Raw genomic sequence first — 16,307 nt, forward strand, 5'->3', positions numbered from 1 at the left:
TCATTTATCCACAATAATAAGGTAAACGATATTTTATCTAAGACTTCGGAATTATTTAAGCAACAAATTAAATCAAGTTGACATACTAGTATTAAGAAGCAATCTAAAACATCAATACCATACATATTTAACTAAGAAAATTTAAAGTCTGTAATGACTAATGAGATATGATTGGAGAATAACTATAACAAGAATAAAAAGATAAAACTAAATAAACAAGTTAAAAGAAGATTTAGCCTCAAATTTGAACACACAGAATTACAAAATCTGCAAATGCATTTTCCCATATAATATCTTTTCGGCCCCATAAAAACCCAAATCAATCCAAATTAACCACAAAATAAACATCATAATCAACCCGTACCTAATTACCCGACCCGGCCTAAAACCCATATCTACAAAGCGGAGTATATTCAATGAGTCAGAAAATGAAAAAGAATATTTACAATCAGAAAACTGAATCAAACGCACAGGCTGCCCTACCCGTGGACTCGCCCTGCCCGACCCGACCCGACCCGACGATATTCACTTAACAAGCTCCGAAACCCAACCGAGATCTGGCACAGAACCCGTGGACTCGCCCTGCCCGACCCGATCCAACGAGTTCTCTTTCCCGAGCTTCGAATAGATCCTCTCACGGAGCGCCTGACCCGACTCGACCCGCTCCATCGCCGGCTCCTCCTCACACAAACTCTCCCACAGATCAAACGCGTTGACCCCGGAGCGGGCTACGGCCCGTGCCGGAGTCGCGGGAAGACTCCTGAATCCGGGTCGGATCTTCACCGGGCTGCACGGCGACCCGTACCCGCCCCCCCAAGACGGCGGGCTCATGCTCAATCCCATCCCCAAATTCACCCCCATTCCCATTCCAAGCCCCAATTTCATCTTATTTATCTGCATACCTCGCATCGATTCCGCGAGTTGGCTCAACGGAGACGCCGGCGGCGATGCAGCTATAGGAGACGACGGCGGCGAGTACTGCGACGGCGACCTAGGAGAGACTCCGTTCGCCGCCGATTCGTCGCCGGAGGCGGTGTTGTACGGAAGGATCCGGAGCTGCTCAGGCGTGTGGGCGAAGAAGCAGACGCGGCGGCGGCAGTGCGTGCCGTCCTTGCACGGCTGCGTCCGGTAGCGCGCGGGGTGGAGCCAGCACTCGAACACGCCGTGCGCGTGCTCGCACGCGTCCCCCTTCCGGCACGCGCCCCTGCGGAAGTCAGGGCACGCGGTGCCGGAGTAGTGGTGCCGCCGCGGATCCCGGCGCCGCGCCTTCTCCCCGGGGTGAGCGAACGGGCACTCCGTCCAGTCGTGCGACCGCGCGCGCGCGCACCGCTTCACCTTGAAATCGAACATCCGGAACTCGTCGCACGAGTAGGCGTCCACCGGAAAATCGAAATCCTCGTCGTCGTCCGCCGCGGCGGAGCGATCCTCCTTATTCGAAGGGAGGTAGCGCTGCAGCGCAGCTAGGGCGACGTCGTATTGAGTAACATCGCCGTGGATGGGTGGAGAGTGAATGTGAGGCGTCGGATTGGGATCGTCGAGATAGGGATCCCAGCTAGGGATCTGAACGGTCGGATTTGAGCGCGGAATCATCATCATCATCATTTCGCTGAGTTTTGAGGAATAGTGTAGCTCAGTCTGTGAAGTGGCGCTGTCATGATCGCCATGGAAATGCATGCCAAGGTCTATTATATACTGCATGTGAACCGTGGTTAAGTTAGGGTTAACTGCGGTTGAGGTTGGGATATTTTTGTAAATTTGACTAGTTTGGTGGCGGTCTGTTCCACAATAGACAACCAAGTGGATCTCTTTTTTTGAGAGGAAAAGGAGGAAAAATAAAATGGGAAATAACGTAAGCTTGTAAATTACTTCAAATCCGAAGAATATCGGATGCTTGTTTTTTACTGGGGGTTTTGGATATCTATGGGTCCGTTTATGTGTAGTAGCTACTAGCTAGTAGGACCGGCTTAATCCTTAATACCGCTATTAATAATTTAATTACTCCTATTAGTTTTCATACTATGAAATTGATTGTTCATCTTAATACATATGAATACAAAAAATGTCTTTGCTATCTTTTTATATTTGAGAATCTGTTCTCCTATGATTTTATTTTATTTTTGCTTCTATATCATTGTTAATGTCAATCTTTACCTAATTGCATAAGTCGGGCTGGACTAGACTAGAGTAACCTAGAATCCTAGATTTCATTTAAGTTGATTTAATAGATGAATGTTGGTTCATATGGCATTGGCATTTATCATTCTTTTTTTTTGTCATTATATGTCTCGTTTTATTTTTATTATATTTTTAATTATAATAAGATGTATTAGTATTTAACCAACTATCTTTATTTATATTTAATTATAAAAATAGGCTTAAATTTCACTATTTTTGAAATTTCATTTATTTATACTCTCTATGTACTAGCCTAAGTGAGATATTTCTATTCAAACACGTAAATATAGATAATGGTGTGTATTAGTTTAAATTGTAATATCAAAATAAGAGAAAAAATAATGTATAAAAAATAGAGAGTAAAGTAGAATAAAATAAGAGAATGCGACTAAACTTATTTTACTGAAATTAATATGAGTTTTATGAAATACAATATTATGAATAAGAGTAGGTAAATGGGTTGTGATCAATATCGAACAAATTTTTAGAATTGAATTATGGATCAAATTTCAGTCATTTATTTTTAAGATCTAGTGGATAAAATAAATCAAGCAAATCTTAATTTTGTATGGAATTTATTTTTATATTGTTTTAGTTCATTTCAAAAAGACTCAACTAAAATATTATTGAGATGAACTTGTATTATAATCAGTGTACTAGGACTTAATTTTGCCTATATTACAACACGAAAGTAACTTAGAGCATCAGCAGTGGGGCGCCCTAAGGCGCGCCACGTCATCAGTTTTATCCTCCTACCTCCCCTCTTGTAGTGGGGCGCCCTAAGGCGCGCCTTATTGCGCGCCACATCATCATTTTATTGTTTTGTTTAATTAATTTAAATGTTTTCAAATAACAAGTAACGAGTAAATAAAAACGTCTAAATAATAAATGGCGACGCATTAATAAAAAAAAGTTTGCTCACTTGTGCCCGCGTGAACTTCTCGAACTCCACCGCGTACAAGTTCACTTGCTTCTTCACTTGATCCCAGTGCTTGCGGAGTTGCTCACGTTTGCGCTTGTACGCGGTCGGCGACTTGGCCTCATTGTAGAGGCCAGCAATGCGCTCCCAGTACACGCTCTGCCTCTGGTTGTTCGAGAAAATTGGGTCTTCCGATAAATCTACCCAACACCGGGCCAAAATAAGGGTTTCGTCGTCGGTGTAGTTCGTACGGCCGGGGGCGTACTCATCGCAATTTCCGGGAGGCGGCAGCAACTTCTGTGCCTGCTGCCGGTTCCGCTTCTTTTTGGCTGGGGCGGAAGCGGTCGCGGCGAGTTCGGGATCGGCCGCTGCGGCGTCGCGGCGGGAGGGAGCGCTTGGTCGGTTTGGAGACGGCTCCATGTCAGACAACCCGTACGATTCCGTACTGAAATCGGGATCGTACTGGGTGTCGGCGTCGAACGAACGATATTCGCCGGGTTCTGTACCCGGCCAACGCGCCTCTCCGCTAAACATAGGACTATTGGGACTTGAATCCATTTCGTAGTAATTATGTAAATGTAATAAGTTTCGAAAGTGAAATCGTGAAATGAAATTACAAATGAACTCTATTTATAAAAAAACAAAACCGCGTGCCATCGTCCGCGTCGATCGTCCGCGTAGCCCACATTGGACCGGACTATGGCGCGGACGATGGCCTATCGTCCGCGACCATCGTCCGCGCTATACTCCGCGCCCTTAGTATAGGGCGCGACGATCGTCCGCGGCCTATGTCACGCACCCGCAATGGGGCGGACGATTGCGGGCGCGGACGCGGACGATACGCGTCATCGGGCGTGCCATCGTCCGCCCCATTGCGGATGGCCTTAGTAAAGTTATATTTTAATGAGTTTATCGAAGAAAAATAAGAGGTAGTGCAATTAAAAACAATTGGCTGTGTTGGTATTTCATAAAAATAACGATATCATATAAAATTAAATAAAACAAAACAAAATATTTTACAGGTGAAATCACGAATCTACCCTTCAACGTTTTTCCACAAGTTACCGAAGGGACCCACTGGAAGCTCGTTAGTTGAATGGAGACCAATGAGATTGAACTTTGACTTGTATAGTCCTCACGGTCCGTGACATTAGCATTTTTATCGCGGAGCATCCACTACACTTCATCCTAAACACTTCATCCCTTAACCGTCCCTTATTCCGTCCCTTAAATTACTATTCATTCAATTTTTTTTTTTTTTTCCAATACAATTCAATTAAAACAAACACACTTCATTAAAATTAAAATAACATTACAGCATAAAATAAAAATACAACTTAAAATTAAAAAAAAACATAATTAAAATCTTAAAAAAATAAAAATGACATAATTTAAAATACAATTTAATATGGACATCCTTGAATATTTTATGTTTCACTTTCGATGTGGGACAAAATCATTCTTGGATGTCTCTATAAAAGAGAAACAACCAAAAATGATTTTTTCCCACATCGAAAGTGAAACATAAAACATTCAAGGTTGCCTATATAAAATAGAAGCAACCAAGAATGACATTGTCCCACATCGAAAGTGGAACATAAAACATTCAAGGTAGTCTCTATAAAAGAGAAGCAACCAAGAATGACATTGTCCCACATCGAAATTGGAACATAAAACATTCAAGGTTGTCTCTATAAAAGAGAAGCAACCATGAATGACTTTGTCCCACATTGAAAGTGGAACATAAAACATTCAAGGTTGTCTCTACAAAAGAGAAGCAACCAAGAATGAGTTTCAAAAATTCACAAGCCCATCAAATATATGTGGGCTATTACGAATTTCTTGTATTTATTTATTTGTAAAAATTGTTTTTAAATATAAAAACAATTTTTATAAATAAAAAGTATTTTTTTAAAATTCGATTTATAAAAAATTAATTTATTGGTTAAGCGTGACGACGCCCACTCGCCGGCCCGCGAGTGGGTGTCACGCATAGTGCAGGGGTGCGCCACGTCGCCACGGCGCGTGGCGTGACAGCCCGTCCCGTGTCTCGCAGCACGGGTCGCGGGACGGGATCGGGACTGGCGCGGGACGCAACGTGTCGCGCGAGCGTTCCGTCCCTCCGCGACGGAACGCGGGACGGTGGCGCGCCACATAGTGGATGCCCTTAGCATCCACAATGGCAGATGTCCCGGCGGTCGGATCGGCGTGCCAAACGTTCGCGCGGGACGCCCGCTATCAGCCAGCATGCATATGGATACGGACGTCCGCTGCGGACACCGGAGTTCCGCGGCTTTCCGGGACGTCCGTCATTGCGTTGACACGACGGACGTCCCGATTTTTTATTATTTTTTGTGGATGTCTGTCGGGATGTCCTTGGGGATGTCCGCCATTGTGTAGTGGGATGTCCTTATAACATGACAGAAGATGTTTTTAGGAAGTCCGTAGGGATGTCCGCCGAAATATCCGTCCCATTGTGGATGCTCTTAGAGCATCCACAATAGCGCCTAGCGCACCGCCTAGCCGAGCGCCGGCGCTAGGCGGTGCGCTAGGCGATCTGTTGCAGCCGCCTAGCGGATTTCGCGAAAAAAAACCCGCCTAGCGCTCGGCGGTTCCGCGGCGCTAGGCGGTTCGCTAGGCGATCCGTTAGGCGCTATTGCAGCGTCCGGATCGCCTAGCGCACCGCCTAGCGCAAATTTTTAATTTTTTTTTTTCCGAAACACTATATATACGCGACTTGCCTGTCATTTTCATTTGCACCACTTGTATTAACGAGTACTCTCTATATCTAAATTTCTGTACAAGATCAATAACGGTAAATGGATCTCAACAACGAGCCTACTTCAGGGAAGTAGCGGATCTCAAACTCCCCCGATCCCCGTGGGAGGTGGATGGAGTCAGAGGTTTCGAACAACCAGAGGATCGTCAACTTGTGGGGCTAGATAGCAGCAGCCCTACCAGAGGTTTTGCCCGGAGGGGAGGCCACGCAATGGGGAGGATTGCCGGAAGGGGTGGGACCGAATCAGGGTTGCGGTCTCCCAATTTTCGGGCTTGTACACCAACGCCCTCCGCATGATGAGCAGTGGGCAAACGGAAGACGACTGCAGGAGGATAGCGGAGAAAGCCTTCCCCCTGAAGGGGGTGTACAAGGAATTCACCTACTGGAACTGCTATCTTGTGCTGAACGACTCCGACAAGTTCCGAGTAGGTGTCGACTCTAGCTGGCCGAAGAAAGCAACGGTTGAACTATTCAGGTGATTTCAGCGGCAGTAGCGGGTGGTTCCCACGACCTCCCTGAGACGGCCCAGGAGGTCCCAACCCCTCGTTCGTTTGCTCGCCGTACTCGCCCGGTTGGGCACAGGCTGGCTCAACAGGAGGCGAGGAGGGTCGCCGGGGGTTCACAGGAGGTCCAGTCGGCATCCCCCCTTGGCCAATCCACAGCGGATCTCAAATTCTTCGCAGCGTCAACAACGCGCGCTCAGATGGTCAAGGACGATGGCCGAATGGCGGGCGGCGGTGGACCCCATGGAGAAGAGTTTGCTTCAAACATTGCTCCTGGAGCATGCAGGAGGATTTGGAGGCGGCACGGAGGGAAGCCGCCGGGAGTAGAGGCGGCGGCGACGGAAGCGGAGGCGATGGTGGCGACAGCGACGGAGGAGACGACGACGGCGACGAGGAGTGAATTATTGTACTTTTTTAAAAATTATTGTAATTTTTTTTAATTATTGTACTTTTTTTAAATTATTGTACTTTTTAAAATTTTAATAGTATTATTAATGTTTCCCGTATATTTCTCGTAAATTAAATTTCGTATATTGTGTGATTGTTAATTATTTCATTTTGTATATATTTGTTAATAGTGATGTGGATATTATGTGACTAGGCTATGGCTTGGCTATTTGCTTGTTTTGATGATGTGGCAGGAGGATTTTGAGTGCTGATGATGTGGCAGTGGCTAGGCTATGGCTGGGCTATTCCTATTGTGGATGGCCTTATATTGCGTTTTCTTAGGCCATCCACAATAGGAATAGCCCAGCCATAGCCTAGCCACTACCACATCATCAGCACTAAAAATCCTTCTGCCACATCATCAAAACAAGCAAATAGCCCAGCAATAGCCCAGTCATAGCCTAGCCACATATTATTTACATCACTATTAACAATATATACAAAATGAAATAATTAACAATCACACAATATACGAAATTTAATTTACGAGACATATACGGGAAAAATTTAATAATACTATTAAAATTTTAAAAGTACAATAATTTAAAAAAATACATTAATTTAAAAAAAATACAGTAATAAAAAAATACAATAATAAGATATAGAGAGTACTCGTTAAAACAAGTGGTGCAAATGAAAATGACGAGCAAAGCGCGTATATATAGTGTTTCGGGAAAAAAAAATTTAAATTTCGTGCTAGGCGGTGGCGCTGGGCGATCCGGGCGCTACAATAGCGCCGAGCGGACCGCCCCAGCGCCACGCGACCGCCCAGGCTCTGCCCGGTTTCTCTCTTCTTCATTCACCCCCTGAGCGACTGCAATAGACCGCCCCAGCGAACCGCCCTGCGCCGGCGCTCGGCTGAGCGGTCTATTGCAGTCGCCGGGCGGTCGGCTGGGCGGCATTCCGGATGGTCTGCTTTAGAGGAAAATTGGGGAATCTCATCACACGCAGGTGTCACCTTGCGCTGCCACGTGGAATTAATTTTGTTGCGACTTCCGAATTGCAACTACTTCAAGCTCAATCCTACGGATATCAATAAAGCTTATTTTGGAGATTAATCAAACAAGCCAAGTCTCATTTCGTAAAAGTTCAATAATATTTTAAAATAGTAGGATTTAAAAAATTGAGGCTTTTAATCGATAAAGTATTAAATTTGCTAGACTATAGAGATTCGATTTAATTCAGTTAATATTTACGAGTATATCTACATATCAATTATAGTTTTACTGCACATCAGCGGCACCGTCACGTTAGGTATTACAAGGACATTTCATCTACAAACATCCAAAGGCAATTGAAAATGCAATAAAGGGTGATAATTGATGCTTTAAATAGAGGCTTTTGTCACCCCAACTACCAAGCACAATAAAATTTAATGATCCATACCCTACTTATTTATTGATTTCTAGTGCAGTTATGTGTACAAAATTATACCTCCCCATTCCTACTTCCGACGGTATATTGCACTCAAATGTAATAATAATAATAATAATAATAATAATAATAATAATAATAATAATAATAATAATAATAATAATAATAATAATAATAATTGTCTTAGTTTGTTTTAAATAAGACTAAAACATATTTTTGTGGCACGACTTTGATCATTTTCGGAATTATGTGAAGATTATTTTCAAGTATTATTAGTAAATTACATAAAATGAAGGTTGACACGGAAGCATCCGACGTGGCAAGTAAATGTGGACTACGCATGTGGGCGCAATCTCCAGCAGGCAAAATATCTGGGTTTATCCAAATGATAATCATGTCCCCGAATCGGAGGAGAAAATCTGTAGGGTAGGAATAAAGGGCACATGCGAGTCACGTGAGGCGTATCACACCGCCACTGCGTGAGGAGCACGTGTCGGTTGGTGGGTTGGCCGTTGAAAGCAAAGAGTGAATACGTGGAGTTTGTTTTGGGATATGGATTGAGTTTGTCTTTGCTCGTGAATTTGACTATCCTCTCTCTCTCCCCCACCCTATTTTGGGTTCGAATTATGCTTAACGTCTAATTTTATTCCACGTATTCAAATCTTATCCAAAATGAAGGGCGCTCAACTACTTCCACTATGCTACTATTTTTTCTATTTTTTTTAGAGACGGAGCGAGTACTATATTTACTAGTACATGCTTTTACAAAACTAATTTTGTCGACGATAAAGTTTTAGTGCTGCAAATTTGTAAAGTAATCCCTCTGTCCCCATTAAGAGTATACGGTCTTAGGTGGATATAAATTTTAATAATTACAAAAAAGATAAAAAAGAAAAAGTAATAAAAATATTATTAGTAAAGAATAAGTTTGATCTTATTAAAGGAAAAAAGAGTTGCGCTGAATCATGCTGCATTCTTTCTTCTTGAATGGACCGGAAAATTCTTGCAGCAGATTCAGACGCCGATACACCATTGCGCGGCACAACCTTGATCACCCGAGGGGTGCGAACCCAAGGACAAGACTGCGTAGGGGGGACTGGGAGAATGTTTGCTCCCTCCACACTGCTACTAGGCTGTCTCTCACTTGGGCTGCTTAGAACTGCTCCATTGCACTTCTTCGATCTCCTCAGATGGATGCCGGTCCAGCCCATTCCCGTTATTCTCAGTAGGCATGGCAGCGACGGAGTGGGGACTCATCATCGGCTTGCCATAAGGGAAGTACGGATGCAACGAAGGAAAAGGATATTGGGGCATTGCAGTAGGGAGTCCAAATGCCGGAGGCAGGAAGCCACCTGGCACTGGATTTGGCCCCGAGGCACAACCTTGGCCAGGAAATCCGGGTGCTGGATACGGCTTGTACACCAGTGCTTCTGAAGGAGACATCACAGGAATCAACCACTGGTGGCCCTTCTGCATGATTGACAAGAGTGGTTCGGGCATTGTTAGGGTCGTTCCTTGTGATGGCAGGCGGTGATCGAGCACTGTCTGCAGACGGCCTGAAGCTTGAAGGTGTAACCTCGTTTTGAGCTGCAGAAAAGGGCACTTTCTCAAGACTGTTTTCAGCAGAGCGTTCTTTCTTGTGACGTGGATTATCTGAGTTGCCTTTTTCATTCCAATCCAGAGGCTGTTTCTTCCCGAGTATTGGTTTTGTAGGCTTGTCGACAAACCCCGAGTCCTCGACCAAAAGATTTGGCCATGAAGCAATCATTTTCTGAACCTGATTTAGACATTTTTAAACAAACAAGCATTCGTAGAATGAGATTAACATTCATCACAAACCACTTGACCAAACAAAGAGATGGTCTTTACCTTTATCAATCTATGCAACTCAAATAATTGAACTGCAAAAACTCTTTGCTGACTGAAAACAGGATAGAGATTAGTCAGAAAAATGCAGCGAAAAGATAATGAAGTAACGCAGCCTTAGCGAAAGTAGCAGTCATTATCACATTGCTTAACTCTAAGATCATTCAAGTCCCAGCATGGCTCACCTCTTAAAATTGTGAAAATCGAACAGGCACGACAAAAAACAACAAAGTAGCACCAGGATGATTTGGGAGGGTGATGATTTCCAATGAAAATAAATATAGAGCCAATTGAGATGCGAAAACTATACATGGTGATAATGACATGATCATACCTTATGTGTATAGCTACTATCATATGCATGAGATACTCTAATATTCAGTAAGTGAATGTCATAAAGCCATGGCCCAGAATTTCTCGAAGGAACTGAGAGAAGAAGACTATCAATTTTTCAAGTTACTCGTTTAATAGAAAAAATTTCGAACACTTGTTCTTCTGATGATAGGCCAAGATTAATACAGCGTGTTTCCGTCTTGATGTCAAAACCAGCAATGCATCTGCAGTTAGTCATCTAAGCTCCTCCAGCAATATTATAATGACAAAAATATCCCAAAAGACAAAAAAGCGAACCAGAACCGACAAGAAGGAATGGACCATGGCTGATGGACTCACTCAAACCAAATGATATAATCTCATATGAACTCACCATGCTATAAAAAATGTCATGCGCTCTCTGAATACATCAAAGGTGGCTGAAGAATTAACTTTCCTCATTATGAGGTATTAATATTCTGCACCAAAGCCACCCACCGTTTAACCATGCGAAACTACTAAAATTGAAGGAAAAAAATCCTCGATGCTACACATGACTCTAACTATTAATAAAACGTAAAGCAACATTAATAAAATCAGGAAACTTTTGACCAAGAGGGGGTCCCACGTTGTAAAATTCTCCATTGACGTTAAGTAACCTTTCAGAATTTGTATATTGATGCAGCAAATCTAAAAGAATGCTCTTAAAATATCCAACATTTTAGTACTTACCATTCTTCTCTGAAGCCATTAGTTGAAGCAGAAATGAAATAAAATGACCAGATATACCAGAACTTCATAACTAGACAGTGCTCCAAATATCTAGCATGCACTGGACACCAACATATCATCATGACAAAATTATGGAATATCTCTTAAACATTGCATATACAGCATAGAGCACGGTAACTTACTTCATGATAGCTCTTCTTGCTTTCCAGAAATGTTTCTGGCCTAATATACCTACAATATCGTCTGGTGTTATATCCAGCGCAGATTCAGTATTCAAAATGGATGATTCAGAAACACTGTCGCCCCTCTCCAAGCCCCCTTTTTGCGGAGGCCTACTAGACTCATCTCCATGAAATCCCATGTCATCACTAAGATCATGGATGATATTCTCCTCTCCCAATAGTGAAGCTTCCTCTGAATCAGATGAATTTATTTTCGCTGCAGCTGCCATGTTATCCCCCATAGCAGCACTATTCTGACCATCACTGTAAAGTCGTGAATCAGCAAAGAGCTCTTGCTGTCCACTATCATCAGTCCTTAATCTAGTTTCTGGATCATGACTAACAGACAAAACGGTTTGCTTCTGGCAAGCCATAGGCTCATTTGAATTTTCTCCCTTCTTGCTTCCACTGTGCTCAAACATGCCTGTTCCTTTGGCATTTTGGAACTTCGACGAAGGATGAGGAGGATCGGAGGGTGAAAACTTCTGCTGGCGTATTCGGTTGCTATATCTATCGATTTTTGCAGGTACAGGCTGGATGAAAACAGGAACCATATAGTCATCTTCATCCACTTTCTTTCGTTGCTCAACTTGTGCCAGTGGAGTGCTTAATTCGGAATACTGGCTGTATTGCATGTCAGATGGATGCATAGGATGTAGTTGACGAGCAAAAAACATACCCCTGTCGTTCCCATCACCCTGCTTGTAAAAGTGATCGAAGCAATCAGAGTAAAAACTATCAACAACGAAACTAGCAAATCATAGACACCCTCCAAGGAGCCAAACATCAATAGTTGGTCCGATTACATCTGAAAACCCTTCAATAGCTACATATACCTTTTCCAAAGTTACCAACACACGGGTGTGTGCTTCATACAGCTTACCCTCGCCCCTACCCGTTTTAAGCAGAATAGATTACGCTAATGAACTAGCACATATTTAAACCACAGTGGTTAACAATATATAGATCTAAGATGGATCAACCAACATCAACATTCACAAACTTTTAACCATAACCTGAACTTGAAGGACTTGTTACTGAAGTACAACATCTCTTGATAATAGATCTTATCAGGTGAAACGAATTCAAAAAATGTAGCTTGTTACCAAAAACATAAGGTTCTCAAGATTACCTGTCTCGATGGAGATACCAAACCGGCAGCGTTATTACTCGGATTATGCGACAGCATGGAATGGCTGAACCTCTGTGAAGGGATGCTAAGCTGCTCATACAAGGCCATCTTATTCCTCGGTGGTGCTTTTGGCCCTCCCTTCTCAGTATCATTTACATGAAGCCTAGGAAACATAGGCCCCATAATTTTCTCCCCATCATTCCCTCTCTTCATCATCTCTCTCTCTCAATATATAGATACATATATTTAGCCTCTTCTCTTTCTATTTCTGAAACAGCATATACACACAATTGTCCAACTTCTCAAATATAAACAGTTCCACATGAATCACCTGAAATCCACAATTCCCAGCCAGCAAAGATCAATCTCTATGCACCAAATCAAAATTTTCTCAAAAATATTTGACAGAAAACAAGGTAACACTATGCAGATATGATTAACACCCCCAAAATTAATAATGAACCAAATTATCCATATTACAAAACAATAATTAAGCAGAAGAGCACACGGCAAAGTCAATCCAAAGTTCATAAAACTAAACTGGAGAAAGAAGTTTACCCCTTCTGCAGCTGAACTCAATGCACTACAACACGGTGAAAACAAAAAAGATGTAGTACTTAACTAAAAACAAGGAAAAAGATAGCGTAATCTAAAAGGAGAAGAAAGTGTGAAGAGAGAGAAAGTGCAAAAGTGCAGTTTTTGTGGACCAAAAGTTGGATAGACCAGAAAATCACACCTCAATCCATCCAATCATGGTATGCTTAATAAAATCCCTAATTATTAGGCATTGCCAGATTACTGCCCAAAGTGGGAAGACTCTTGGTAGATATGGTAGATACATCATACATGGAGTAATATTTTAATTTAGTATAAATAATTTTAAGTGTATATATTTTGTACGTATAAAAAGTTTACTTAAATACATTCCTTTAAATCCCATCTAAAACAATTACTCCCTCCGTCCCTCAAATATTATCTCACTTTGATCCGGCACAGATTTTAAGAAATGTAATGAAAAATGAGTTGAAAAAGTTAGTGAAATGTAGGTCCTGCTTTTATATATTAGTTTTATAATAAAATGTGAGTAGAAATGAATTGATAGAATATGAGGTCAACTACTAAAATGGTAAAAAGTGAAATGAGACAAATTTTATAGACGGACGGAAATAGAAAAATATTATAAACTTTCAAGGGGGTGTACTTTTCTATTTGCTTCCTATTTCTCTTCTGTTTTTTATTTTCTTACTTGTTTTTTACAATCATGTTCAATAAAAGTATAGTACACGGTGATTTTATTGCTCAGCATGGTTACATTTAGTTAGATACTACTTCAGTATATTTATTCCTCATTTGAGGCTAACATTTTAGGATATAATTTGGGAGTGAATAAGATGAATAAAAGAAGAGAAGTAACGGTGCTAGACGAGATTGGCGAAATGTATTAACTTGAAACACTAAGTAAACTTTTTATATGAAATATATAAACTTAAAACTTAATTTTTGTACTAAATTAAAATATTGGTAAAATATTTTATATGTATCATGTAATTACCCCTTCTACTTACGTAGAAATTAACCCTAATTTTGATGACCCGTTTTTTCGCACTTAAAATTACTACTACTACTACTACATTTTTTGCAAAATATAAACATCATTGTCTTTACTTGATTTACAAAACAAAATTTTGTGGCCAAAAATATGACGGCGATCGAGTATTTTTGTTTTAAATTGAATCGATTAGAGTGTTGCTATGGATTAATTATTAAGAGTCACCAATTATGATAATGACGTGATTATGTGGAAAATGTATGTGGCAATAAAGAAAGTATGCGTGAGGTGGAACTGTGATAAACATCAGGGTTTTGATTGGTGGTGAGTGATGTACGTAAATCTAATAAAGTGGGAAAAATCTTGCAAAGATAAGGCGATGATGCATCATGCACTTGCGGGCTTTGTAATCCTTTTATATTATTCTAATTTGCAGAGAGTTATTGAAATGACTTAATTAGAATCCTCGAAAATCAATTTAAATCATTTTATATTATGCAAATATGTAGACAGTCAATTCAAATCCTTTGAACTTATGCAACTTTGTAATTTTATCATACAATTCGTTTTAATTACTATCCGAAAATTATTGAAATGACTTGATTACAATCCCCGAAAATGAGAACATTGAAAAGTAAAATTCATTTCCCTTATTTAAAACCTTAACTAATATAAATGAAACTTTTATGGAGTATTTCATTTTCACACAAGCAATTCATGTCTCCAAAATCAGCTATGTCATCTAGTTAGCACAAGTTAACAACTACCCGTGATCTAACAAAACCTCGATAAGAGCTCGAAGGCTCTCATCTGGTTGTTTGTCGCCTTCAAAGAATAACCTGGTGAAAGTTTATGCTAGCGAGAGAGAAGAGAGTAATAATTTGAGAAATGGAGTTCGTAACTTGCTCGAAAGAATGGTTGTTGTATTGAAGCCCCGTGAAATAAAACCCATGTTGCTTGATAACCAACCGCTAAAAAAACTTTACGCAATGTTTTGCGATATGGAGAAAGATGAAGAACTGCCACACGAGGAGGAGAGCCTAACCAAGTTCCAAATGTTGAAATAATAATTCCGTCGATGTTTATTATTTCGACGTTTGGAACTTGGCTAGGCTCTCCCCTCGTGTACCAGTTCTTCATTTTTCTTCATATCACAAAACATTGCATAAAGTGTTTTTAATGATCGGATATCAAGCAACATGAGTTTTATTTCACAGACACTTCAATACAACAACCATTCTTTCGAATAAGTTGCAAACTTCCTTTCTCAAATTATTACTATCATCTCTCTCACTCGCATAAATTGTCTCTAGATTATCCTTTGAAGACGACAACCAACCAGATGATAGCCTTCGAGCTGTAATTGAGCGGTCGTGTTAGACGACATAGGAGATGTAGGAGATATATATGAATTTGCTTGTGTGATAATGAAAATGCTCCATAAAAGTTTCACTTATATAAGTTGTTAAAAGTTTAAAAATAAGGTAAACGAATTATACTTGTCAATGTTCTTATTTTCGGGGATTGTAATTAAGTAATTTCAATTGTTTTCGGATAGTAATTGAAACGAATTGTATGATAAAATTACAAATTTCCATAATTTAAAAGGATTTGAATTGACTTTCTACAAATTTGAATTGATTTTCGGGGATTGTAATTAAGTCATTTCAATAACTCTCTACAAATTTGCATTGTATATAAGGATTTGAATTGACTTACCTTAAAATGGAGGATTTTATTTCATATTCAAACACTAGTATTAAAGTTTGTTACCGTTTGAATCTGCTTAGAGATTGTTAACTTACTAACTTTTAAATTTATTCATCTAATAATCATGAGCAATTAATTTGTTATCAAATAAGTAATTCTTAAGATTTTAAGTTTTAAAAATAATTATTTGCATGTATTTAATTTCTTAGTGTTATCATCCAACAAATAATCATAGTCATTTGATCCAGTTTTTTACTATGAAATAATTCTTAAATTTATAAGTTAAAAAACGACCATATGCATATATACATAATTTCTTAGTACTATCATCCAACAATTTAATTATTGTCATTCGTAACCAATTATTTTAATATTATTAAATAATTTTTACAATTCTAAGTAAAAAATGAATATATGCATATATAATTAATTTCTTGGTGTTATCATCCAACAATTTAATTATAGTCGTTCACATCAATTTATTTCATTATTAAATCATCTTTAAAATTCTGAATTGTAAAAACAACTACATCTGTATATAATAATTTCTTAATGTTATCATCCACTGAAATAATAGTAATAGTCACT

At 40.2% G+C, this 16,307-nt stretch overlaps 1 protein-coding gene and 1 pseudogene across 1 annotated transcript; both read right to left on the reverse strand.

The window, feature by feature from the left end:
• Positions 1–220: 220 nt before the first annotated feature.
• On the reverse strand, positions 221–1,713 carry LOC121783023 (zinc finger CCCH domain-containing protein 20-like). The gene has a single exon (XM_042181058.1). It carries the CDS (start codon positions 1,696–1,698, stop codon positions 526–528), a length of 1,173 nt encoding a protein of 390 aa, XP_042036992.1. The 5' UTR covers positions 1,699–1,713; the 3' UTR covers positions 221–525.
• A 7,624-nt stretch (positions 1,714–9,337) lies between these two features.
• Positions 9,338–13,223, reverse strand: LOC121781637 (annotated as a pseudogene).
• Between the last annotated feature and the right edge of the window lie 3,084 nt (positions 13,224–16,307).

Source organism: Salvia splendens, chromosome 20, assembly GCF_004379255.2.
Source record: "Salvia splendens isolate huo1 chromosome 20, SspV2, whole genome shotgun sequence".
NCBI lineage: Eukaryota > Viridiplantae > Streptophyta > Magnoliopsida > Lamiales > Lamiaceae > Salvia > Salvia splendens.